Source organism: Filicampus tigris, chromosome 20 (assembly GCF_054856515.1).
Source record: "Filicampus tigris isolate MCC_2025a chromosome 20, RoL_Ftig_1.0, whole genome shotgun sequence".
NCBI classification, from domain to species: domain Eukaryota; kingdom Metazoa; phylum Chordata; class Actinopteri; order Syngnathiformes; family Syngnathidae; genus Filicampus; species Filicampus tigris.
Window position 1 is genome coordinate 14,305,575 of NC_141236.1, and position 26,649 is coordinate 14,332,223.

General features: G+C 44.6%; 2 protein-coding genes across 5 annotated transcripts in view; both read left to right on the plus strand.

The window, feature by feature from the left end:
• Positions 1-16,863, plus strand: part of akap12b (A kinase (PRKA) anchor protein 12b) — a 33,264-nt gene extending 16,401 nt beyond the window's left edge. For 2 of the 3 annotated variants that reach the window (XM_086019840.1, XM_086019841.1), the window contains 2 exons: positions 10,876-14,667; positions 15,688-16,863. In XM_086019840.1, the coding sequence (XP_085875966.1) occupies positions 10,876-14,663 (3,788 nt within the window). In that variant the 3' untranslated portion in view covers positions 14,664-14,667; positions 15,688-16,863. Of the gene's footprint in view, positions 1-8,097; positions 8,333-10,875; positions 14,668-15,687 lie in introns of those variants that run through there. The other variant, XM_086019843.1, reaches the window with a different exon arrangement.
• A 1,610-nt stretch (positions 16,864-18,473) lies between these two features.
• Positions 18,474-21,312, plus strand: LOC147128560 (ADP-ribosylation factor 6). 2 transcript variants are annotated; one of them, XM_086018955.1, is made up of 2 exons: positions 18,474-18,671; positions 18,789-21,312. In XM_086018955.1, exon 2 carries the CDS (start codon positions 19,214-19,216, stop codon positions 19,739-19,741), a length of 528 nt encoding a protein of 175 aa, XP_085875081.1. In that variant the 5' UTR covers positions 18,474-18,671; positions 18,789-19,213; the 3' UTR covers positions 19,742-21,312. The 2 variants fall into 2 exon arrangements, with proteins under 2 accessions (XP_085875081.1, XP_085875082.1); XM_086018956.1 differs by having other exon boundaries at positions 18,865-21,312.
• The last annotated feature ends 5,337 nt before the right edge of the window (positions 21,313-26,649 follow it).

A 26,649-nucleotide genomic window follows, 5' to 3' on the forward strand; every position in this document is an offset into this window, starting at 1 on the left:
AATAACAAAAGAGGACACATTTTTAATCGAGGGCTATGGGATGCTTCTTGGCAGCGAGGAAAGCGACTGCGGCCCGATGAGTTCATGTGTGCAGAGTGAGTCCAAAGAATGTCGTCGTTGATGTAATGTATTGGCCCCGGTCTTGAGCGTCCCTCCCTGATGGCTTGCAGGCTGCACAAGTGGACAGATGTTGATTATTTTTTGGGGGAGGCAAGCGAGTGCTGACTATGTGATTTTTGGGAAGATGTGCTGATAGTTAAGTCAATTTGCAGGACTGCTGGACATCATTTATCAGTAAAATGGTCTGTAACTGTTTAAATACGAACTGAGCCATCGACCACATGTGCTTCCTGCTAAGTTTGAAGCAAAAAAAAAAAAAAAAAATCCTAGAGCGCTGTAATAGAGATGTTACATACACAACAGGCTAGTCACAACAACAATTTTGTCTGCCTTTTTAAAATTTGACGTAAAGAAATTGTAAATGATTCCTAAACCAAACTCCCCAAAACATCTAGGTTGAGACATACATACTTCTAAATATTTGCATTTTCAGGCTTCAGACCTAAATCCTAAACCCTGACATTTAAACGGCAACTGTACCCTAAACCCTAAGTCCCAAACCTACCCGATCGGAAACAATAATCCCGAACCATAATGTAAACCCTTCCCTCCAGTCCCCAACTCCTGATCCAACCATGAACTCGTAGCTCTAACCCAAAACTCCTACTGCCCAGCCTCAACCCCCACCGCAAACACAAAACCGTAAATCTATTCTAATTCTAAAGTCCTAACTCCCCAACCTGAGCCCTACACTAACCCTGACATCATCCATACCATACACTTGTGGGTCTTAACTTTCAATACCAAATCCCTTAACCCCAAACCCTAAACCCTTCCCAGATCCCTAAACCTAACCTTAACCACAGCCCCTAGCCATGGCATCAACGCTCACTTTGATCCCCTTATACCAGAAACCCTAAACCCAATCCCGTAACCCTAATCCTGCTTTAAACACCAGCCCTTACTCCTCTAATCTGAGGGTACCCATCCAGGTCATCATGGAGATTGGATGACATGACTGTCTGATTACCACGTTCAAGAAAATCTGGCAAAGACATCATACAACTGTATGGCCATGGGTCTGTTCCAAGATGGACTTCTTCAGACTTGGCTCTGGAGCACAAGAGAGTTGTTTTCATCGTCCTACAATATGTGGCCTCTCCCTTCAATTAAGCCATGTGCAGTGTCTGCCAATTCTGGAAACGTCACCATAACGCAAACCAGTCGCGGTTCTTCCCATATTGCTTTCACATTCCAACTGACGGTGCTCATTTCACTCCACGTCAGGTCTTTTGCTCAAACAAAGCTCAGTTCGAATGCTTTTATGATTATCTCCCATATGGATGGAAGGCTAATTAGACATCAAGATTGCTTTTACTTCCCTCTGAGCGAGGAAAGATCACTGAGGAAAGTGTTGGCGAGTTCATTTCAGAGTGGAGTGCTTGTAAACCCACTCAGTCCCATCCACCAAGTCAGTCCCACGAGATCCATCATCGTCCCGTCCGTCTGGGCAGCATGTTTTATTTAGTTGTTCGTTATGAAGAGGGTGCTTGAGGGATGCCCATCAGGAGAAGACGAGATAGCGAAACTTCGATTAGGAAGCCGCCATTCATCATCGAATGTCCAAATGATTGGACAGGAGGCCTTTTTGTCTTCTTGCCGGTTTCCACAGTAGCGGGGGAAGGAAAAAATTAGTATTAGCTCATCCACCTCTCATTTATTCAGATGTCTAGTTGTACCTCAAATTTTGCTTAGCAACACATAACAAAAAAAATCTGCCAACTGACGGTCTCAAGTTCGGCAGTTCAAAGTCAAGGTAGAACTGTACATTCCACTGGATTCTTAGTAATTCCATTAGTGGCTTTCAAATAAATAACAATTCACCACATACCACCACCCTCAAATCACAATTATAGAAACCATCAATATTGTAGAAAGGCTCATTATAACTTTGGATGACTGATCATCATCTGGAGCCGTTCGCAGTCAATGTTTATCTAATAACATGACAGAAATGATCGGGGGGGCGTGGCGGGGGGGACATGCCAACTTCACTGAGCCAGTTTGCTGGCCCTTGCGGGGGAATTGTAAATTTAATTGGTTAAAGAAACAGTTCATTTGCTGATATCGTTTAGGTTACATGTTCCAGCACTACTTCTGAAGCCCCTGGGCAGATTGGATTTACATGACAACAAATAGAGGCTGAAATCCGATTGGACAAAAATGCTAACATTCGCATACATGTACTGGAAGCTTTCTAGCTCACAGAATTGCAACCAAATGAAGACAATAGACTGTTGGAAATGAATTAATACCATTTCATGGAACAAATACTCCAAAATAGGTTTTAAATGTGCTTTCCGCGATCGGGGCACAAAAGTCGTCCAAGCCCTGAACCTCCCCAGGGCTCGCTCGTATCTGCGGGCGCTGCTCTCTCATCTTTCTCGGCATCAGGGAACCTAATCTCCTCCGCCTCAACCCCTAACCTCCCCCAGGCACAAGGAGGCTCGAGAGAATGGAGCAGGAATGTGGCCCACCCCTCCTTCTCCTTCTATAGTAGACCCCCACTCTCCCACCATCTACAATGCCATCATCTCATCACAGCTAGGGGGCTTCTCTATGAATCTCCAATTGTTGAAGTTTGTTGACATTTTCTATACGTATTTGAGACACTCATGTGGCACTGAATTATCGGGCAAGTCCTAATGGGAACCAAAGCACTGGGTTAGACTGTGACCAAGTAGTAGAATTAGATGAAGTCATGAAATAGAGCCGGTGTAGCAGCTCAAGTTAACCCATATTAACCCGTTGGGTTAAACGGCTTGTTTTGTGCCTGAGGGTAAAAGGGAGGCTAGTCTGAGTTTTCAAAATAGGGTAAACCCTGTTTGAATGTCAATGTAGTCAGGGCAGAAGTTTCAGTGAAGCCTCTAAATTTTTGATCATTTACCCAAAATCTATATAAATGAACTCGAACAACCAGAAAACCTGACCATGATGAAGTGCACAAAAACACAATTTTATTTATCAATAAGTTGACCCCAAAAAATTCAAAGTACTTTGTAAGCGTAGACTGCTCCTTGGGGTCTTCTCTACCCACTTAAAAAAAAAACTAACAACAGCAGACGACAACATATGCCAAGGAACAACTGTCCAAATTGCTGAGGCAAAAATCTCTGGAATGTGGTGAAAATGTTGAGGCAACTGACGACAGATGACCAGACGGACTAAATACATACTCCTTTAGGGAACTCAACTCTTACTACCGTAGCGTTTGGCAGGATAGATGATTTCTAATATCTTAATAGTCAGAATAACCGAGGTCACGTCACCCCACCAGGCTCCGCCTCTTAAAGACACGTGTATGTACATAGACACTAAATTGCGTATTTTCTTTCCTTGCTACACTTGTAATTCATTTTTTGTTTGAATATATTTTCATTAGGTTCAAAAAGTGTTTTTAATCTGTTTAAAGCGGAAGTCAACCCAAACCTTTTTTCAAACAATATGTTCTATGCAGGCCTACTAGTTGAAACGAAAACCGTACTGCAGATTTTCAATTACTGCGGGTGAGTCTGGTTGTATCCTGTGCAGTAAACGGCGATTAATTTGAGTTCACAGCAAGTCGCCAAAGGACAAAGCGTGATGGAACAACTAAAGTACAGATTGTATCTGACCAAACAACGTCACATACTGTTGAGAAAACGTGCATGCATGTGTAAACCTCGTGTCCGGAGTCAAGTAGAACCAAGGAAACGTGCGACAGGAAGAGGAATCTGTGATGTCAAAAGATGATTGTACTTCCTGCCTGACATTCTTAGACACACACACACACACACACAAAACAGAGGAGGGGTCCAACTGGAGGCTTGAATGGTAGAAAAATGGTAGAACGGACAGTTGACCTCCATTTATCGCAAAGGGATACGTTCCAAACACACCCACGATAGGTGAAAATGTCTGACATAAAAGGACTGCATTAAAAAAAATTATATATATATATATATATATATATATATATCATTAACTCTGATAACCTTGGCCTGTATACTGTAAAGAACAGTCACTTAAAATCTGCACGTTTACGGGCGTGCGAACCTGCAAGTGTGCTGGACAGTGGCATCAGGAGAGCGTGTGAAAGGAGGAGAGACGAAAAGCTCTCCGTGATCTCGAGCGCTTTCGCACAATCATGGACTTCATTTCCCTTTTCCGCCATTTATGTCGTCGAGACACTTCTTGGACAAGAGGGGGAGTGGGGGCCCGTTTTTTTTTTTGTGTGTGCGTGTGTGTCCTGGGTCTGAGATGATGTCATGGCCCGTCTTTGCAGGCAACAAAAAGCGCCTCCACCCAAACTGTTCCCAACGCCCCCACCTTCCCAATTCCTCTTTGCACCCCCACCCACCCAACCATTCAAGACTCCTCCACAAACATTCCTCCGCTGGACCCAATATTTTTGCTGGGACGTAACATCCTCTGGAGTTTTACTGTTGTAGCATAAGTAGTCGTTGCAGGAATGTAAAATGATCTTTTAATCAACTATACAGACATTTTTGGGGATAAGTGGAAACTGTTCATTAATAGAGATCATTTTGGTAGAGGATTTTGTATTCACTCTTTGAGTACTCACTGATAAAGAGTACCGATACCCCTTGTACTTTTGTTCTAGAAAATGTCATTTAACCCTTTCTTTCCGATGCAGATGATGATTGACCGATATGTCAAACTGACTGTCACAGTATCAATCAATCAATCAATCACATTTTATTTATATAGCACTTTTCATACATAAAAATGCAACTCAAAGTATAGCACCAACTACTGCCGAGGAGGACTTGCTCAGTGTCAGATTTTTTTCAGACTTTTATTTTCTTAAAGGGAAGTCAACCCAAACATCTTTTTTTCAAGAATATGTTCTATACAGGCCCACTAGTTGAAACACGGCACTCTGATTAATATTGTCTTTGTGGAATATGAGTTAATCCACCCATTTTTAGCCATCTAAGTCATGGTCATTACCTGAGCCCTGAGCAACTGTGATGTCATTTTCAGTCGGCAGAAGTGACAAAATGGTCGCCCCAGCCATGGTTAAAAACCGGTGGATTCACTCTTATTCCACAAACACAATATTTATCAGAATCAACTAGTGGGCTTGCATAGAACAAATGATTGAAAAAAAAAATTGGGGGGGTTGACTTCCACTTCAAGTATCAGTGGCCCGTATCGGCCTGATAATGATACCTAGGATCTGTACTCCCCCATCCTTTTTTTTATACAGCATTTTGTATATTATCCAAACTATATCCTGACATGAAAAGGCTAAAAAAGCAGAAGCAAATCAAAAGGAAAAACAAATTTCTTTGTACAAAATTCTCATTACTGGAAAACCACATTGACAACCAAGTGGATTCTTTGCCCCCCACTGAAATAAAGAGAAAAATGTCGGAGACGCTGCGGCGCGTTGCGTGCGAGTGAGAATGAAGTGGACAGAGCACGTATAGAAGTGTAGGCACGCATGAGTCATGCGGAGGAAGTTGAGGCGTGAAAAGGACGATTGGGAGCATTGGTTTGGGGATGTTTTGGGGTCAGGCCATTCTCCCAGCATCAACTATTTGACGCATTCCCCGCTGCATGACTCACGACACACTGTACAGTGCTCGTGGAGAGTGACATATTTACTTCATGTGTCACTGCATGGATTGAAAGCCTCAGTGGTGTGTCGTGTTGAATGAGTCGCTTCAATGGGATTCAATACATCGTCAACAGATGTCAAAATACTGACAGGCTATGGCTGTTCCACGGTCATTAAAAGTAAATCATCGGAGATTTCCGCCTGAATGGAATGTTTCGTATTGACGCTGCTTTATATGATAAGCGAAGGTGGGAGTGAGTCGCATATTGTATGTGCAAGTCAGAAATTTCAAACACGCCCCAAATTACTGTGGCAAAAATCAAGAAAATCTAGTTGAATCCCAACTAAGTCGAGTTCAAATATTTACTTGGGTTAAGCAAGTCGTGAGTCAAGGCAGACAGTTTGGTTCAATCATAACATACAGTGTATTTGTACATTCGCCATTTCGCACTGTGTACTTGGATTAGATAGCTGTACTTATGCTTTGATGGGGCTTAACACAAATCCCTTTACAACAAGCAGAAATTTGGGCAGAATGAGCCAAAGGAGAACAATTGTTCCCAGAAAGAGGCTTCAAGCAGTTTAATGTCATGCCCAGTCAATGTTTCTGTCAAACAAAGGGAATTAATTACATGTTGTGTTTACCACATAACTTTGTCTTGAAGTCTGCCAGTTAAGTCAAGAGACTTTAATCGAGCAATCGACGGCGTGGCGCCCACAGGAAATTGCGTCAGTGAAACAGAACACAAGTTGATATTCGAAAGGTGTTGGAAAATGAGAGATAAAGTAGATGCGCATCGGGATGACTTGGGCTCGCAGACGGCACTCGATTCAAATGACTGTTATCACCCACTCTCGCAAATTCACACATTCCTTGGGGACAAAGTGCAAGATTACAGATCACGACTACGGCGCTGTTTACCTTGAGCGTTTATCTGCATTCCGTCCCGTCTGCCTCCACCTCACACAAATGCCAAATTAAATGTGTATGCGTTGAAGTCATTGAGAGGGGTTCATTAGCAATTACATGGGCCGGCTCGCACCTTGAAAACGCCCCACCAACACCATTCTTAGCTTGGTTTTGGCTCGTGGAACATTCTAAATTCCTTTCGAAGACTCACACGGCCATAACTAGCCCGATTCAGTGTTGGCAAACAGTAGAGGTATGAAAAGCAATTAGCAGCTGAGTCGCATGACTTCAATTGAGTCAGATTTAAGTCAGCAATTTTAGCACTTGCGGCTAGACTGGCTAAAACGTATGAAGGACTCAACTTTAACTGCATACGTTGAGTCTTCTAGATGATGCCGTTTGTTTTGTCTCAATTCGCCAACTTTCGGACTTGGGACTTGCTCAGCTACAATATCGGAGCGCCTCGACTTTTACCTGCGCAGGGGCCAATTTATGACGCGGGCATCTCAAAAGAAGCGCCGAAGATCATTCAATATGGATTCAATAATCAGGTTTTTGATAAAATAGGTGAATGTGCACGTAGTAAGTACAGATAACTAACGCCAGTCCAGATGCGACTGAGACTATAAGCCTTGACTTCTGATTTGTTTAAGCTAAATAATGACTTGACTCGACTTGGCCACAGTAATTTGGGGCTTGCTTGGAACTTGAAGATTAAGACTTGCCACTTATTTATGACTCTCACCACTGCTTTCGATTATTCTTACTATTTATGACTAGATTTTCCAAACTCCGTGCCTCTTCTATCACTGTGCCAATAAAAAGTGGATGACCAGGATGCTAAAATCGCAATATGAACCATGACTAATGCGCTGGGTTTTTGGCACAAATGAATACACACTGACCCGGCACATACTCTATCGCATATATATAGCCTTTTTTTGGGTCTTAAAAACAAACAAACAAAAAGTCCATATGAAACATGTCAACTGAAAACTTTGTGCGTATTCAACAAAACCATTCAAAACGTCAGCATTCAGACAAGGGCGGCTTAACAAATGCAGGAAGTTGATGTCCTGAAAGAGAAATGTTACGCTCCACCACTTTTTTCAGCCAGTCTCTGCCAGTATGTCTTTTGGGGAGACAGCACAGCACGGGTATTAAGGTCAGAAAAGGAGACGTTGCGTGTCAGAGGGATTTGGTGGTGGTGGTGCAGGGGGCGGGGGCATGCAGTTTGATCACATACAATAGTTTGATTCTTACAAAAAAAAGGGGTCACTTCCTTGAAAGGGTGCATGATGATGAGCTGCAGTCGGGCAGGGGCGGAAGTGTAATAGAGGGAGGGTGTGTATGCTCGCAAAGGTGGAAGGGGGGAGGACGTGTGGGGGGCTGCTCATTCAGAACAGCTGAAGAGAGGAGGGGCGCGGGGGGGTGAGAGGGAGGCAGGGGTGGTCCCAACGTGACGTGTGTCAGTCTGTTGAAATGTGTGTGATTCGGCCCGCTCGGCACACACGGGCTACAGAGCAGCAGAACGGCAACTTCAACTGCACAACGTGCAACAAGTGAAGGCGCACTGAGAGTTATTCGTTCATTTTTTTTAAAAAAAAAAAAGAATTGTGACTTCTTCCAATTTTGCTTTGATTTTTGTGGCTCTTTTTTTTTTTAATTAAAAAAAACAACAGGATTTTTGGAGGGGGAGGGACATTCACAAATGCTTGGAACAATTACTTTAACAGGTAAGATCAACTGCTTTTATTTGGTCCCATTTTCTATCATGATTTGTATTTTTCATGCAAGTTAAACTTGTCCTAAATTGTCTTTTTCTTACATGAATTATTATCGCTGAGGGCATTGTTGTCCTGAGGGTGTGGTTGGATAGCAGTGTGCCTCTCTGTATAGTTGTGCTACTTTAGTGTAGTTCACCTACAAGTGGCCACTCATTTTAAGACACAAAGTCAAATAACATTGTTATGCATCTTTATTTTTCGTGAATTATATGTGCAATAGTGGTTCTCCCTATCCAGCATCCATCCAACTCTAGACCTACTCCTAGTGACCCAGTGGGCTGCGCTCCCAAGGTTTTTTGTTGTTTTTTTTTTGGGGGGGGGGGAGTCTTCTCCACATTTGTCTTTATAACATAATGAAGCGCAACAGTTGCTTTTTATCATACACGGGGATGTGCAGAGGTTCTCCGCCCGCAGATTTTTGAACTCATGTCACAGCTGGGGCCAACTCCCATCTTCACGTCATGTGAAGCATTTCATTAGATTAGAGTGGGATCATAATTCCCAGTGGGCTTTTTTGTCTTATACCACAAAGAGCAGGAGGGAGTGTGGAGGGGGGTCGGGGGGGGGGGACTAGGGGGGGGTTGTAAGAGAAGGTCACATGAAATGAATCCCAGCGCTGATTCTTGCTCAGGTCTGTCTCACTTATGAGGGATGGATGCTCAGCTTGGGTGTCAGAAATGCACTTTCTGATTTATTAGTGTGGATGAGATGAGTACCCCTCCTCCCAAAGTGGCGCCTTGGAGACACTCTTGACCACACCTTAGATTGTTAGGAAGGGACGGGGGTGGTCTTTGTCAGTTTTTGGGGGCTGCGAGAGCCGAGCTGGCCTCTTTTTTTTTTCCCCCTCTCTCTCTCTCCGCTTAACTGACTTCTTTTGTTTGCGTAGCTGCTGCTGCACCAGACGAGTCATCCTAATAGGGATTTGCATACATTTGGGCGAAGTTGGTAAACAAGCGTCAGCTTCCCTCTCATATCTCATCCGTCGTGGAGTAGAGTTACAACTGCTTTATTTGGGACGTGTGATGCAAGATGGCTGTTTTTCCCCATTTGTAATATTCCGGTTGTTTTGTCACAAAATGTGCCACGCTTTGCATTGGACACCAACCCCACTGAAAAAAGTTGGGGTTTTTACCTCCAGGCTATCCCCCCCCCGTCCCCACCTGCCTCCTTCCAAAAGAAAAAGAACCCGTCCATCCACCTTCTCAACCCCCTGCAGCCTCACCCCAGAAACATTCTTTGTGGTACAGTCGTTATTTAAAGCACACACCGATAGCCCCCACTCCAGCCCCCTTGCCTAAATCAAATCAGTCCAAGGGTGTTGTGTGTGCCTGTAAAACAAAACAAAAAAGTTGAGATCAAAAAGAGAGGAGAGATGCCAGCAGTGTGTTAAATCCACATGGTTCCTGGTTTTATGATCCGTGTAGATACACATGGCCTCATCCGGCAAGTCTGACCTGGACTTTACAACTTTACTTAAGGGGAGGGGGCAAGTTGAGTTTTGTTTGTGCGTTTGCTGATGTGCACGTTTTGAAGCGACACCCACTCGCGAGGGACCCCTGAGTTTGCGCCGATGGCACAACGCCACCCGGGCGTGACTTTATTTTGTAAATGTGCTGAATCTTGTCAAGTTTGTGACCACCAGCACCACAAGCGCCACTGCCCCCCTCTTTCCCTTGTTTTCACAGGCCACAGCAAGGGTTAGAGGGCTATTGTATTGTGCCTTGAAGGAGGCGGGTCCCCATCTATTCCGCTGTGTTGGAATGTGGGTCAAGGGGACTTAAATTCAAAGAGGGTGGCTGCAAACCTCTCATTGTTTGCTTTTAGAAATGTAAAATACGATTTTGCTGAGCCAAGTGAGACGCTCTTTAGGACAAGCTGGAATAACATAACACACATTCCTTGCTTGGTCAAATCCATACATAGCATGTAGGTGCGTCCTCACTAAAAATCTCACATTATTCAACAATAAGTTGCCATTTTTTTGTATCATTTCCTCGAAACCTTAAAATGCATTGTCTCTTGTCTAACACCAAAATATCCGAAGAATGCTGTGAGGCTGTAATTTAGATTGTGGGTACATTTCGACTTTTTTTTTTTTTTTTTTTTGTGTGGGACAAGACCACAGTTGTTTTTTTTTAAATCGCACCACGGAACAGTAGCTTGGAATTACCTTGCTTTCCCACGCTTGGTTTGCTTGGAATTGCAATTTCAGTTGCTTTGCGTGTTAATGATAGAAGGAGGAGAGAACATGGTAGTTCCCACAGTTTTTTCTTTAAAGGGGCTGTGAATGTGTGTAATCGGGTAATGTGATATCGACAAATTAGACATTTGTGTGTCCCAGAGTATCAGGTGACTGTTTTGAAAACTGGGAGTAGAAAATGGACTGTACAAACAAGTTAGTGATTTGTCTGAAACATAATATTGATTTGTTTAACAGAGTGTTATTTTTTGTTCCTTCCTGCCTTCCTTCCTTCCTTCCTTCCTTCCTTCAGTTGGCCAGCCAGATGGTGTGTCTGTGGCTCAGAAGGAGGACACCTCAGAGACCATGGACACCATCGCAGATGAGCAGGCTCCTCAGGTGAACGGTGAAAAAGTGGAGAAGGAGTCTCCCGACGGCAACGACATCACTTCCATTGAGGAGAAGGCAGCCGAGGAGAAACCCAACGAGGCGGGCGAAGTGGGCTTCAAGAAGATCTTCCGATTCGTGGGCTTTAAGTTCACCCTGAAGAAGGACAAGAGCGAGGAGAAGGAGCCCGTGAAGCTGTTGACGGTAAAAGATAAGGACGGAGACGAGGTCAACGGAATCGACGAACCTGCAAAGGTTGAGGCTGCCACCGCAGGAGAGAACGGGGCCACTGACGAGAAAGACGGCGGAATAGAGGCACCCAATGCTGAGGCTGACGTCACTAAAGATGCCAACAATGCTGAGACCCCAGACGGTCCTGCTGATGCTGCTGAAACCTCGGATGAAGCTGTCAAAGACGAAGGAGCTGAGAAAGAGGGCGAGGCCAGTCCGCCACCCCAGGAGGCTGCGTTGTCCCCCTTCAGGAAGCTATTTAGTACAGGCCTCTTCTCTAATCTGCGAAAGAAATCCAGCATTAAGAGGACAAAAGAGGAGGAAGACAAGGAGGTAGCTGGCGAGGATGAAGCGGCAAAGTCCGAGGAGGGGGAACATAAGCCAGAGGCGGCTCAAGAAACCACGGAGGAAGAAAAAGCCAAAGACGCGGCCCCAGCATCACCTGAAGAGGCTAAACCCGAGCCAAGCTCAGACTCCGAGGTCATGCCCGAAAGCCCAACTGCTACTTCTGATGAGACGAAGCCAGACGAGGAAAACTCTGAATTGGAGAGAGCTCCAGCAGAGCTAACCTCTGATTCGGAACTCGTGGCTTCACAAGAGAAGGCCAAGCCCCAGGGAAGCCCTCTAAAAAAGCTTTTCACTGGTGCTGGCTTAAAGAAACTCTCCACCAAGAACAGGAAGGGCAAGAAAGACGCTGAGGTGAAACTGACAGAGTCTGGGGAGCAAGCAGCAGATCTTCAGTCCTCCGCGGAGTCCACAGAAGCGGCAAAAGTTGACAGCGGACCCTCGTCCCCAGAGAAATCAGGAGAGCACGCCGTTGAAGCGGACGCGGCCCAGTCTGACGCCGCACAGGAAGCCGACGGTGAAGCTGTCTCTGATGGCGAGAAGAAAAAGGAGGGAATCGTCGCCTGGTCTTCGTTCAAGAAACTAGTGACGCCCAAGAAGCGGGTGAAAAGATCTTCGGAGAGCGATGACGAGCTCACAAGCGAGAAAGCGGCAAAGTCGGCGACCTTGTCTTCTTCTGAGAGTGCTCCGTTAGCAGATAGGGGTGTAGAGGAGGAAGCGAAAGAGGACAGACCCTCTGAGGACGAGAGCAAGACTGAAAACGCTGAAGAGAAACTGGTCAGCAGCACAGAGGAGCCCAAGAAGAAAATGGACACTTCTGTCTCATGGGAAGCTCTGATGTGTATGGGAGGACCCAAAAAGAGGACCAGGAAGACCTCTGACTCCGACGATGAGGAAACCAAGATTGAAGAGGAGACTCCGGCGCCAGCTGCGGAGGATGGGAAGCAGGAGGACAAGACTGAGGCTGAGGCAGCTGTGGTGAGCACGCAAAGTGTGGAGAGTGAAGGCGATGGCGCTTCCTCCCCAGAACCTCTGAGTAGCCCACCTGAGCGGGAGTCTGCCTGGGACACTCTGAAACGCATGGTTATGCCAAAGAGTAAGGCCAAAAGCGAAGAGAAGACGGAGGAAAGCGCGGAACAGGCCCAGCCAGAAAGCGAGGCGCCAAAGGACGAGTCGGCGTTCTCTCTGAGAAAGTTCTTCCCGGGTCTCAGGAAGAAAAAGGCCGAAAAGCAAGCCTCCACTGAGAGCGAGGAGGACTCCGACACCCCGGCCGTGGTGCCTCTCTCCGAGTACGACGCTCAACACCGGGCTGGCCAGGAACAACCAGCGGAGGGAACCGCAACCGCGGCTCACGTGTCCTCCGAAGAAGAGAGATCCCCTTCGTGGATCGCAGCCATAGTGGAGCAGGTCGACGACAAGCGCGATCAGCTGAGCGACATCACAGAAGAAGCTGAGAACATCGCCACCCCCAAGTCTGTCGACACTGACAATGCGGAGGATGACAGCGAAGAGCACGCCGATCTGCCCCCAAAACCTGTCGGACGGAAATTATCCATAGCCGAAGTTGCTCGGGCTCCGCCCTCTGAAAGCGTCACCAGTGAGCCCAAGGAAGCCGCGGCTGAGAAGGCACAGGAGTCCGTGGCGGCCATCGAGGCCCTAATAACTCAAGTTCCACCCGTCACGGCTGCCATCTGTCAAGATGCGCCGCTTGCGATTGCCTCGGAAGAATCGGAACCGTCTTTGGAGCGTGCCGATTCCAAGTGTCTCCGCCTGCTGGAGCCACATGCCCGCACTGAGGCCATGGCCATCTGCACTGGCCTGGGAACCAAGGAGATTGCTAAAGTGGCTCTGGAGAAACCCGCAACCCCAATCACAGAGTGTGTCTCTGTCATCACGGACTCGCTGAGCACCGAGGTCTTAGTCGAAGGCGAGTTGTTAAAACCGGAAGAGGCCCTTGTTGCGGAAGATGCACTGCTGAGCGCTCAAGTTCAACAAGTGAGAAATGTTGAGATCGAGCCCACCGAAAGCTCGCGGAGCGAAGTATCCGACCTCCAGACCGCGGAGGAGAGCCGTGAGCCCGAGCTCCCCGGCGTAGGAATCGCCGGCACCTTTCCCGAGCCGCAAATTGTTGAGATCGCCGCTAAAGCTGCAAACGATGCTCCCGTCCAGCAAATTACGCCAACGGTGGAAATCCCTGTGTTTTTGCAGAACGGAGAAGTCACTGAGCAGAGTGTGGAAACCAACAAGGAACAAGAACCTGCCTGTGAAATCGTCGCGCCGAGCGAGCAGGTTTGTGTCACCACGCGGTCCGTCGTCCTCGTCGGCCCGGACCGAGCGACGACCCCCGACGTGTCCGAGCCTGAGGATGCCGTCCAAACCGGTGCTGATAATGAGGGGTCGAGTCAAATTGAGGCCCGCAGCGCGGTCATCGCCCAGTCTGTCATCCGGGATGCTGTGGATAAAGTTTCGGAACAGCCAAAGAGCCCGGAGGCCTCCCACATATACGCCGCAACGCCGGTCCAGGCGGTGATGACCACGGAAAAGGAGATCGCCGTCTCGGCGCAGACCCCCGTCATCACCGACACCCCGACCCCCATCGCCAAAGAGAAAACAGCAGAGAAGCCTCTCTTTGTCGCCACCGAATGCCAAACGGCCCCGATCGAGGTGGCCGAGATCCTCGACGGGTCCGCGGCCGAAGACGAGAAATCCCAGGAAGGCTTGAAGAAAGCCGCGCAGGTGACCGCAAGTGAAGAATTTGTCATAGAGGAAGAAGTGGCGGAGATCATTGGCGAGAGTCAGACGAACACCAAACTGGGGGCTGTGAAGGAGGAGATGGAAGAAGACAAAGCGCGACCGCAGGAGAAGGAGATCCACATGCCCGCCGTCCAGGTGGTCCTGCAGACCGCTCAGGTGGTCGAGGGGGAGTCCGTCAAAGAGGAGGCGGTGGAGGAGTTCGGCGACAACGGCCCCGTGGACGGCGAAGGAGACCGGCTGGCGGGCGAGCGGTCGGAAAGTCTCCCGGCGGAGGAGAGGATGCCGTCCAAGTGCGCCGAGGTGATGGCGCAGGTGATGGAGGTGATCGAAGAGGCGGTGAAGGAGATCCAGCCCGCGTCCGCCGAGATCACGCCGGCGTCGTGAGCAGGTGAGATGGACCGCGCGGCTCCTTCATTAACCCATCAAACGCGTTTTTCATCTGTGCTTTCATTTTTTTTCTTTTTTTTTTTATAAACATCAATGGGCTCGACTTTTATTAGAGGGGGTGGAGGGGGTGCTCTCTGGCCAGATGAACGAGCTTTTGTTCAGTTACCACGGAACCTTTGATATCAAAGTAGGAATGCTGTTGTTGACCCCTTTGTCGGCCGGAGTCTTAAAAGGAAGTGGTGTGAGAGGGGGGAGATGAACTTGTGCTGAAAGACTGATTATGAGCCCCCGTCCCCCCCCCCGTCCCTTTTCCATCAGCCTCCCCCCACTCTATCTCAGACTCTTGGAGTCTGCGCTTTCTAACATTAAAGTACACACGTCCAGCTAAGTCAATGATAGCTTTGATATGCTGAACCACTGGCTCGTGCTTTTTATGAGCGGCCTTTTTCTCCTAATTCTCAATGTCTACTGTTACTGTACTGTAGTTTATTTAAAAGGGAGGTGGAGAATTGGACGTCGCTGCATAAAATAATTATTATAAATAATTATTCAGTGTTCAACAATTTAGTTTGTGACGTGGCTTACTCAAGTTCGCAATCATAGAGAGGGAATGGAAGAAGGTAGCAAACTGAATGGAGACAATGCATCGTCTCATTTTGGAGCAGTCACGTGACAAAATTATGAAAAGAAATTATTTACAGACAGTTACACTAACATGCACAGTATTAGTGCAAAAGTTTTGTTTTAAAAAGTTAGATTTTTGCACATAATTAAATAATCCAATTTGCTGTTTTTGTGCTCAGGCTTAAGCAATAAAAGCATTACTTTGGCGCCATCTTGTGGCAAGGTGGTGAAATGAGTTGAGAAGTGTAATTTAAAATATTGTTTTGCCGCTGTATAGTATATAGTAAACCTTTTGGGTGTGCGTCAGTTATTCACAAATAACCGAACAACAACTTGGCTGTATACTGTGAAAGTTAATTTTTGCATGTCCCTACCATCTCCCTCGACCCCCCCCCAGATGAAGATACAGCAACGTTGCCTGAGAAACCACAACGAGTGAAACAAGGAAGAAATGGGGGATGTTTGGTTACGACAACCTACTGAAATGCTGGGAATTCCCCTTCCTGCCCTGAAAGAGACTGAGTCACCGAGCGTCCTGTCCACCACCCATCCAACACTCACCTCCCTGCATCCAACCGTGCCCCCCGCCCAAACGCGCCCAGTCTGTCTCCACTATGAGGCAAACAAGTGGACGAGTGTTTACCTGTGTGTGCGTGCATGTGTGTTTCTAATGGTGTACTGTAGAGGCGTGAGAGAATATCAGAAGGTAAACCGATTGTATATTGTATTTATATCGCAAATATTGTTCCAATCACCCTTTATTTTTTTCATGTTGAGCCCAATTTTTTAAAATTGTGTTTACTTCATCACACGCAAAGATTATTATTAAAAATGCCAGAAGCAACAAGTCATTACCAAAGCTAATTGTTGCATAAGGCACGGTGAGGGGGGGGGGGTTATTATTCAAATACTCTGTAGCAGCAATGGTACAAACTGGGATATTGTCAGTAAGATAACAAAAAATTGGAGTAAATCCCCACACATTTCATGTATATACAAAAAAAAAACACATGCTGCCTAATTTACTGTGAAAGAACCTTTTTCATTCATTTCCTGTTTGTCATAACACAATAAAATACTATATCAGCCTCATTACATCATGTGGTCAAAAAAAAAAACAAGATGGAGGTTAAAGGTAGTGCATTCATTTATAAATGCGAGCTACTTCTGACCACCAGAGTCTGTGCGTTGCTTAATACATTTCTCCGTCAATGAATTTGGTTAAGTTGAATCGATGGCTGACACCAGCAAGCTTTATGACCAAATGAAAAAAAAAAAACATTTATCTCAACACATTTTTTTTGTACATAAATATGCCCCCAAAAGTCTTTTAGCCCTCTCAGTCAGCTTTGACTTCACTGTGAGCCTGTTAACATTTGTACAGATGATGTGTATACACTTGTATGTACTGACAAAGTCTCTTGTTATAACAACTAATATGCTTCAGTCTCCGTAATATTCACTTAAGCATGGTTTTAACTCTCTTTTTGTATTTTCCAAGCTGTTAATAGTACGGATACACATACGTGTCTATATTTCATTCAATAAAGTTTAGAGGGTGGGGGAAAATAAAGTGTGTTTTGTCGTTTGTTTTCATTCATAATACATGACACAATATTACCTGTAGCTTATCAAACCAATTTTCCACTTTCAAATTAAAATGGTAGTATTTATAACGACCATATAGCCACTGCTAGCTTAATGCTGACAATTAGCATCTACGTAGCCGTTGGATGTGGGCCTTTAAGAGGCGTGTCCTAGCGAGTGACATAACGAGTAGGAGTCTGTGAATATGCACACTGTATTTCCCAACCTTTTTAGAGCCAAATTAAGACAAAATATCGCAAAAGGTATGAATACTAAAATAATGAACCCATCTCAGTTTGCTCACGCTTTTAATGTCACGATTTTTATAATGTTTAGTCCTCATATGTTTAGGGAATACCGGTAGGTTAGCATCAAACCAGCGTATGTGTTTTTCGACGGTTTTCATAAATGTTTACCCATACCTATGAATGTAACATTGTAACTGTGAGGATTAATACTGAAATATTCAGAAGGTGGTCCTGATGGACACTTGGTAATATAAAAGACATTTTCCGCCATCTTGTGGCAGCTTGGAAATGTCGCATCTCGACTGAGTTTAGATTTTTGTAGTTAGTGGGGGAGGCGGATAAGTGGCTGAAGTAGTTACAGTTACGAGTGCGTTTTTCGAAATCATATCAGCTGTAAGCCATTCATTTTTAAAGATAAATGTTGGACGATGAGTAGTAAATAGTATACACTATATACCAACCGGACACAATAATATGATTTTTATTTTATTTTTCAAAAACTATTATTATTGTTCATATTAGTTTTGAAGAAATCCAAAACATATTCAGATGTTGTTAATACAGTACATGAATAAATAATATATATTTTTAAAGGGGGTAATAAATAACATTTTAATTTAATTGTAGATGTAGTCAGTACTTCTGGCCTTGCGGGGTTTTTTGTTCCAATAATGTGACGAAACAGCTCATGCCAGGCCCCCCACACACAACCTCCACGTCACTAACGTACGCAGTCGCTTTGAATGAAAAGGGGAAAGTTAAAAAAGAACTTAAACGGTGGGCAGCGCAATTTGAGCCGAGAAGGAATGTTTTCGGTTTGTAAAATGGACTTAAATGACTCAACGTGTGACTAAATGTGTTCAATCCGTGTCGTAAATGTGACATTTCAGAACACAAATTGAATGCTGAAATGGCGCCTACGGAGCCAATCAGATGGGCTGGAGCGCGCATGCGAAATGGCGCTCGGTGCGTTTGGAAACACTCGCAAATCAGAACATTTGAGTGTTCTCGTTGGTAATGCAGTTATTCAAACAAGATGGAAAAGAATATCGGAGTCTCATATGAACAGGTGTAAAATGATCATTTGTCGAGAAAATTATTGATTATTGGGGTAACAACGACAGTTTTGAAAGAAACCTGCGTTGTAGAAATGTTGCTACAGACTTTGAGCCTGCAAAAATGTAAGAGCACATTAAGCACACAATGCATATCGTTACATGCTCAAGAGCTGTCACTGAGTCACGATAAAATAACGCAAGACTTATTGAAACGAGCGGCACACCCTTTACCACGCCTTTTGTGCTTAACGTTTTCAGATATCCGAGCATTCGATGAGCCCCTGAAGGCGACTCAGTAGTAAGCTAGTGTGCGAGCCGTGTAGAGGAAGTGGCGCCCGATGTGGGTCCGCACCTTTTCCGGTAACACAGCACCGCGGGGCCGGAGGGAGGGAGCGAGCAAGCGAGCGAGCGAGCGAGAGGGCTGAAGGAAAGGCAGAGAGCGGCGGAGAAACGACCCGGGGACCGCAGGGAGGACGCCAGCCGCCTAGGTGAGTCGATTTCACCCGACTTTGATACATCGAAAGCGCGGGCTCTGTTTTTTTTCCGCTTCAAAGTTGTCGTCGTCCGCCCTGACACCCCTCCCTGCTCTCGTGTCTCACACACAGGCGGGGAAAAGAGAGAAGAAAGTCGGATGAATTAGTAACATTTTCGGCCCTTGTTCCGCTTCATGTCCCGCTGTAGCAGAACGAGGGGGATTCTGAAGCCGTTTCTCGGGGATTTACCATCAGCAGCTGCTACGCTACCGCGGCGGTGAATTTAGTCGACAGGCCCCGGGGCAAGTGTGGACAGTCGGCGGCCGATGAGGAAGTGAGAAGCCCGGCCTTTGGACTGGGCCTGCCTCCGTGGAAGAAGGCGTCGAGACGTCCGTGGAAATGTGGATTCTGAAGGGCACAGGTTAGGCTGAAGCATCCCCACTGTTTCCCTCAAGGGCTATACACGCACCCACTCAGGTCATATCACCACACTGTTGCGTCCGAGAAGCTTTTTGTAAAAATTAGCATTGTAAAAGTATTTATGCACGGTAAACACGATGGGGAAAATGCTGTCCAAGATCTTTGGCAACAAGGAGATGAGAATACTTATGCTTGGACTTGACGCGGCGGGCAAGACCACCATCCTGTACAAGCTGAAGCTGGGACAGTCGGTCACCACCATCCCCACGGTGGGCTTCAATGTGGAGACGGTCACCTACAAGAACGTCAAGTTCAACGTCTGGGATGTCGGCGGCCAGGATAAGATCCGCCCGCTTTGGCGACACTACTACACGGGCACGCAGGGCCTGATCTTTGTGGTGGACTGCGCCGACCGGGACCGTATCGACGAGGCCCGCCAGGAGCTCCACCGCATCATCAATGACCGGGAGATGCGCGATGCCATCATCCTGATCTTCGCCAACAAGCAGGACCTGCCAGACGCCATGAAGCCCCACGAGATCCAGGAGAAGCTGGGCCTGACGCGCATCCGCGACCGCAACTGGTACGTGCAGCCCTCGTGTGCCACAGCCGGCGACGGACTCTACGAGGGCCTCACCTGGCTTACCTCAAACTACAAATCTTAACCCCGCTCGGAGATGACTCTGCCTCTCTAGCAATTATATCCTCGTTTTAATTCCCATTTTTGATCACTCATTATTAGGGTTGCGAATGGGTGGAAGTCTTCCAGCATATTTCCATGTGAATTTACGTTTGGAAGTTTGGGAAATGCAGTGAATCGCCGACTTTTCGCAGATTTTTTTTGTTTGTTTGTTTGTTTTTGAGTGGGAGCTGTCACGTCTAATAAATATTGTTGTAAAGTCATCTGGTGGCATCTTGGTGCCAAGCAGCTATGTTGAAATGAAGGGAGGAGCTTTGTAGAGTCAAGCCATAGCCTTGTCTAATGGAAAAGTGCTTTGCCGCCATCTTGTGGCAACTATAGGCAATTACAAAGACTTTTGGGTGGATGTCAATTACTATTTGCTATTTTTTTTTTTCCCCCAATGCGAATAGCACGTGTTCACTGTATTGCAGGTTGGAATCTTTCCATTGGAATTCATGTTGATTTCTGGGAATGAATGGTATCACATTGAATTGTGTTGTCATATGCATGCAAAATAGCTAGCTGGTACCTCAAATTTTGACTTGTAACACAAAGCAAAAAACACATCATTTGACCAAGCGAGAACTTGAAAAACTAAGTTAGTGTACTTGTAAATCAAGACACACTGCACTTGCATGAAATTGGTCAGTTATGCTGCAATAAATTTCCCCTAATTATGTTTTAGTTCCTTAAAAAGAGCCTTTTTTTTTTTTTTAATTCCGTGTTTACAGTGGACTCGTGCATGTTCACATATTCACAGATATTTATTTTTATTCGCAGAAACCACCTTTTCACTATATTTCTTCTGTTCCCCTCTTATTTGCATTTTTTTTTTTCCAGGAAAAGATAATTCTATTTTTTTAATTTTTATATTTCATAGCACTTATAGTGAGCGTCAATGACTGTATTCACATATTCATGCTCCACTGTATTCCCAATTTCCCATTAATTTCCATGGAAAGTTTCCACCTCGCAACCCTACTCACTATAACCCCAAAATGATTTTTCTTTTACTTTGCTTTGCTCTTATTTGCAAATTTACCACAGCGACATTCAGGAATCTCGCCACGAGTATTCCGGCTACATATCCAAAGGTTGTGAGAGTCTTTTGAGGACAGAACATTTGCCTTTCTCAGCAACATTTTTCAAAGAATGTCAACTTTTTTCTTCTTTTTCTTCTTCGGACCTCGACGACAACGACAACAACAACAAGTGATTGTACACCTTTTGGATGTTGGATATTCACGCACTGTGATATGGATCTCTATTTTTTTCGCTCATTGTCCCACACAGATCTTCCATGTTTGTAGGTTCAGCTGCCTTAATGCACACAAAACAATTGTTCTTTTTTCAGTGGAGGTCTGTTCTTTGCTGCACTTGTTTAGTTTGACTGACCCTTTCAGACCCTGCCAAGTGTTTACCACCTCCATTTTGGTGCTCAAATGACCCATGTTCCTCATCATCATCACATACTTTTGCTTTACTGTTTTTTTTTTTTTTTTTTTTGCTATGCTCATTTGAAGTAATAAAAAAACAAACATGATTATATCCACACCAGTGCAGAAGTGGCACCTTATTTCCACTGAGGAAGATAACACCGGCGTGCTTTGAACCCGTGAGTCACTTCCGCGCATCACGCCGTGTGAGTAAATGATGACGAGTCAGCTTTGACGCGGTCGCTTCGGAAGAGGCCCGCGCGTCGGATGTGGAAGTGAGCTCAGGTTGGCGGCTCAAGTCGACAAAGGTTGAATGTCAAACTCGCCTCCGGCAAGGGTAGTCGAGGAGCCTGATAGTTAAATGAAAGCGGTCGCGCCTGTCACAAGCAGGAAGTGACACATTTCTTCCAAGGAAATTTTCAACATGTTCAAAATTCTCTTGCGACAAGAAAAGTACAGCCAAACGTTTGGCAAACATTTGTGACCTTAAAGGTACCCTGACGTGAACGCGCATTTTCTCAACTTTCGACACCAGTTGGAAATGTTCGCCCCTCAGTGGGATAGGGGCTTTAGAAAAATTGCATTTTGTCCCCTCAATATTGCGATTGCCATTTTCTTTTCAAGTTCCTCTTCCCATGTAGTTTTTAGGTTTACAAACACAAATAAATTAATCCATATTACAGTAAAAAATATCAGATTTACTATACATACATTTTTTGGTGTTATGGTTTATGCTTATACTAAAATGTATGCAAATGAGCCATCAATTAATTTGAAAGAGTTGATCTACTTCAGAGTTGTTTTTTTTCCCCCCAAATTGAAGCTTTATGATTAGAAAATCGCATTCTACTACATTGTGATGACGATTAGAGTTTAATTGTTCAATGTGGTTCTATTTTTTTTGCATGGAATATTGTGCCCCTAAAAAACGTACAATATTAGAAACCATTTAAACGGGTTGTTCAAAAATGTTTTATTGAATTCTTTTCAAAATAATTAGGAAATTCTAGAAACTTCAAAATGTAATAAAAAAAATCAACATAAAGTTCATTAATTACAATAACTATGTAATAAAGGTACATACCTGTGTATTTTAAATCATATATATTAATGTAACAAAAAATAATTGATTATTTAGATTTTATTTAAAAATATATACAATTTCAAATGTTTTCCTAATCTTCTAATACAGTATATTTAAAAAAAATCTAAAAGTATTTCCGAACGTATAAATGTTTTCAATGCTCCATTTCAAGCCCATCATAGCATCCGGTATTTCTAAAAAACATTTAAAAAACAGACGCTGACAGTATTTCACTTTTGCCAGTATCAGTATGAGCTTCTGCACGCTTGTCGAAAAAGTGGCAGGTGTGAATTGTGGCTGCAAACTCTTGCGAAACTTGATCAGTATCTGCTTCAAACCTAAGCAGGCAGGTGGAAAAACGCAGTCCAAAAAAAAAAAAAACGCTTCTGCGTCTGTGTATAAAGATCATCAGGTCAGGAATTTCTCTGCTCTGGGAATGCTGGCTCACTATCTGCCGCGCGTTTGGAAAGGCCCTGTTTGTTCTCTTGAAGTTTGACCTGCTGCTGACTCGTACGAGTACCGCAGCTTGCCGGCTCTCCACTTTCCAGCACTTGCTGGGAATCAATTGCATTGTCACTGTTGTTTCAGGAGTCCGCCGCTCAGCTTCACCTGCGATGCTCCCTCAAACGTTCCAAGCGCTTCAATGACACATTGTTTCACTTCCTGCTATACGTCAGAACATGGTGAAAGTAATACAGCGGAAGTGCGTAGTTCAAGACTTCAATAAATCTGTGTGGGCACGATTTTTATATGTACCGTACACGCGTTTGCACTTTTTTTTTTATTGATTTGCTAGTAAGGAGTTAAATGTAATAAAAAAATTTAAAAATGTACAGGTCCTAATTATCATTAACGTTCAAGTTTGTAATGGGCTGATTAAAAGAATAAATAAATAGCATTTTTTTAAAAGCCATGGACCCTAAAATGGTCGCCGGGCCGCACTTTGGACCTGCTATCAGACAATACTCTAATTTGCCACTTCCTCACGTTTGATTGTAATCTGGCTTCAGTTCTTCATTCACTCGGCCAAACAGGAAACCATCGAGCAAGTGCAGGCAGTTCACTCATTAAATAGTTGGGCTATTAGCGTGCCCCCCTTGTTGCAACTCTCTGGAATGTGAGAATTTCCTGTAGAACCGTATTTGGCGACAGAAACCGGGTCTCAAAATGTTCCGCGTGTTGTACACACATTCACGAGGTCATTTGCGGACTGAATTGAAAATCAAATGGCGATTCCCCCCCCTCAATATTGCGATTGCGATTTAATAAGCGATTATTTTTTTTCTTGGTCCCCTTTCCATTTATTTTTTAAAAAACACAAGCAATAAATTAAGGGGCCAGAAGTGTATTTGCCTCCCATACTTGCCACAAACTATTCCGTAAACACAGTGCAGCTAGCCAACATAGCGGCTAATATGCTTTTCGAAACAACAGCCACAAAAACAATCATAAAGTGCCACCGGTGTGCAATACGGTCTTTTAAAGTGTTACGTAACTAAATTGAGTTGGCCATTATGTGCGGTGGCCGCACAGGTGCCAACGAAATGTGTCTGGGAGGCCTGCACAAGTTTCTTCCCCAAATTAGCCACGATGAGCCAAAAATAAACAGCGCTAATCATGAGCCATCTGTTGTGTTGTATTGCACGTGGGTGGCTCTTGTGTTGTTGTTGTTGTCCGTGTGGACAGGTCACTGGCAGGTGGATCAGAAACGGGTCCGTCAGCGAGCCACCTGACAAATTTCCCGACAAACGTAAGTCCACTTTCATTTCCCACCCTGCTCAGGTGTTTTCCTGTTTCTCTGGATGGCCCGTTCTCGCCCCAGAGGCGCATAGTGCTTCTTCTTCGTCACTTTTTTTTCCGCTAAAATATCAGTTAGAATGTTATGCGTTGGCATATTGTATATTTTACAGTCGTACTGATGTGCGGTGATTTTAAGAATATATTTACAATAAACATTATTTATGTTACATCTTGTCACACATTAAAAATAATGACTACTACGACTAATAGCTACTATCAGACTAATAAATATTCTCCTAAACCACATGTACACCATCGAGCAAATGAATGAATACAAAGGCCAGTCGTGAGCGTGAGCCCTTTATGCCTCCTATTCCGGACTCAAACGACTTCTTTATCTTCCCAGATCACACGATCTCGTGGTAATCTCTGTTCTCAAGTTTAACAAGGCCGCACAAACACACGCTTACTCCCAAAAAGTATGTGTGCGTGTCAGTGAGTCGCTACTAGCGCGAAAGCATTTTCTCCACTTAATTGTGTCATTCAGGTTGTGTGTGCTTATGCAATTAGTTTTCCCCTGTTGGGAGCCAATAATTACAAGGGAGGCCTGTTTTGTTGTGCCACTGGAGGAATATGCTGAGCCATCACTGGCAGTCTCACACACACACACAGCCACAAAACTGATGACATTTGGTTAGATTATTTTCTATGCAAAAGAAATCCATTCATTTTCCACTCAGCATTCGCAGCACAGTAAGAGAAATACCTTTTCTTTGTTTGCACTCGTCTCCATGGCAACCACGGCAAAAGACTCAGCGGCAGATGGCTGCGTCATGTTCAAGTCGCCTTAACAAAAAAAAAAAAAGACCACCTTGTCTTCCTGTTTCTTCTCTGGGTCTATTAAAGCGCTGTTCCTTTTCAATCTTCACTAAACCAGTGGTTGTCAAACTTTTCACACGTCTTATTGAATTTCTGATCTTTGCACTATTGTGCTGATCAGATACTTATACACCAAAAAGGCCCAAATAAATAGCAAAACAGAGTTAACAGACATTCGCGGCATTGATTTTAGGGATATATTTGTCCCCAAAAATTCAAATTCTTGGACTTTAGTGGTGTTTAGCGGCAAAGCAGACCACCATTAATGAAGGTTACGCTTCAAGTTAAGATGGCTCATGCAGTCTTTATAGTTGCAGTATTCTTTGCAGATTTTCATGATTATTTTACTTACGTATTTTTTTCAACATATTAAACAAAAATATTTTGTGCAGTTCTTTTTGTTGAACTCTTTTATTTATTTTTGTAAACGTTTCAAATGTTTTGTACTTTGAAAAAAAATAGATGCAGTTTTTGTGGGTTTCATTTTTTATTCTTATTTATTTTTTAATGTTATTTTCTGCAATTTTTAGTTTTTTGAAAACTAATACCGGTAGTACAAATTTGATCACAGCGGTCCCCGGCATACTCAGCTATTCATGGATTATTTTTCACAATATTTAAACAAATATTTGTACTGTTTTTGTGACAAAACTCATTTTGGCAGAACATCCCCTCTTATTGAAGAATTTTGGGGCTTTCAAAAAAAAAAGTTTTTAAAACCTTTTTTAATGCTATTGAATGACCGTCACCAATTATTTGCGGGGTTTTCTTATTCGCGGGCGACCCGGTCCCTGTCCTCAATGAATAGCAGGGGTCCCCTGCATCCTTTTTTTTTTTCATTTATATTGAATAAATACCACAATATACAGCCTTTTTAAGACAAAGGGTGAACCAAATTGAAGTTGAAGCATATTTTGGGTGAAAACAATTGAATGAATGGTCATGTATCTGTTCGGTATCTGTTTCGCAGTTTTTCTGGTGCATTGACGTGAACAAAGTTCTCTGTTTGATGATACGTGTCCTTGAGCAACTCCACTCTTACCTCTCCACTGTGACCTCAGCGAGGAGAAAAATTCTCCTTCGGTGACATAATTGGAAGTCAGAAAAGTTGAGTCACTTGCTCGGTGACACAAAGCGCTCTCATTGTGAGCATAAATAATGCAGTTCAGCTGGTGGAGTTTGGACACGGCCTTCCTTGCTCTCACTTGGCTTGCGAAACAGCCACTGGTACAGCCGCCAAGGGAAAGAGGAGTACTAGCGGAGGAGGGTGTGACCTTAATCCCACAGCGAGAATGTTAAGGCGCATCTGGTCCTGCCAGTTTCTACCAGCCGGATTTCACAATTTAAAAGCAAACACTAACCCCAGTGAGCTGCGTGACTGCAGCGGTGGGTTGTTGTTCACTTTGAATTCACGGGTGTGTCCGGCGGTGGGTGGGTTTGCGTTGTGGATTAGTCAACGCGTGGCGTCAACCCATTAAACGTCATCAAAAAGTCTCTGGAGTCGCTCTCTATTAGGCCTGCGTGGCCACGGTCGAGCCTACCGGTGCATTCTTGGGGGTATTTGCACATGGCTTAGTCAAACGTATGTCACTAAGTGCAATGTTTAACTTGAAATGGACACACAGTACATCATGTCTTGTCAATATTTAAAGCAAATAGACTCAAACAAGTGTAGCGTCTACCCATTTCTCTTGGGTATGTACATAATAGTCGTGGTTAGCATGTCTGCCTGAGAGTCGGGCAGCCCCGGGT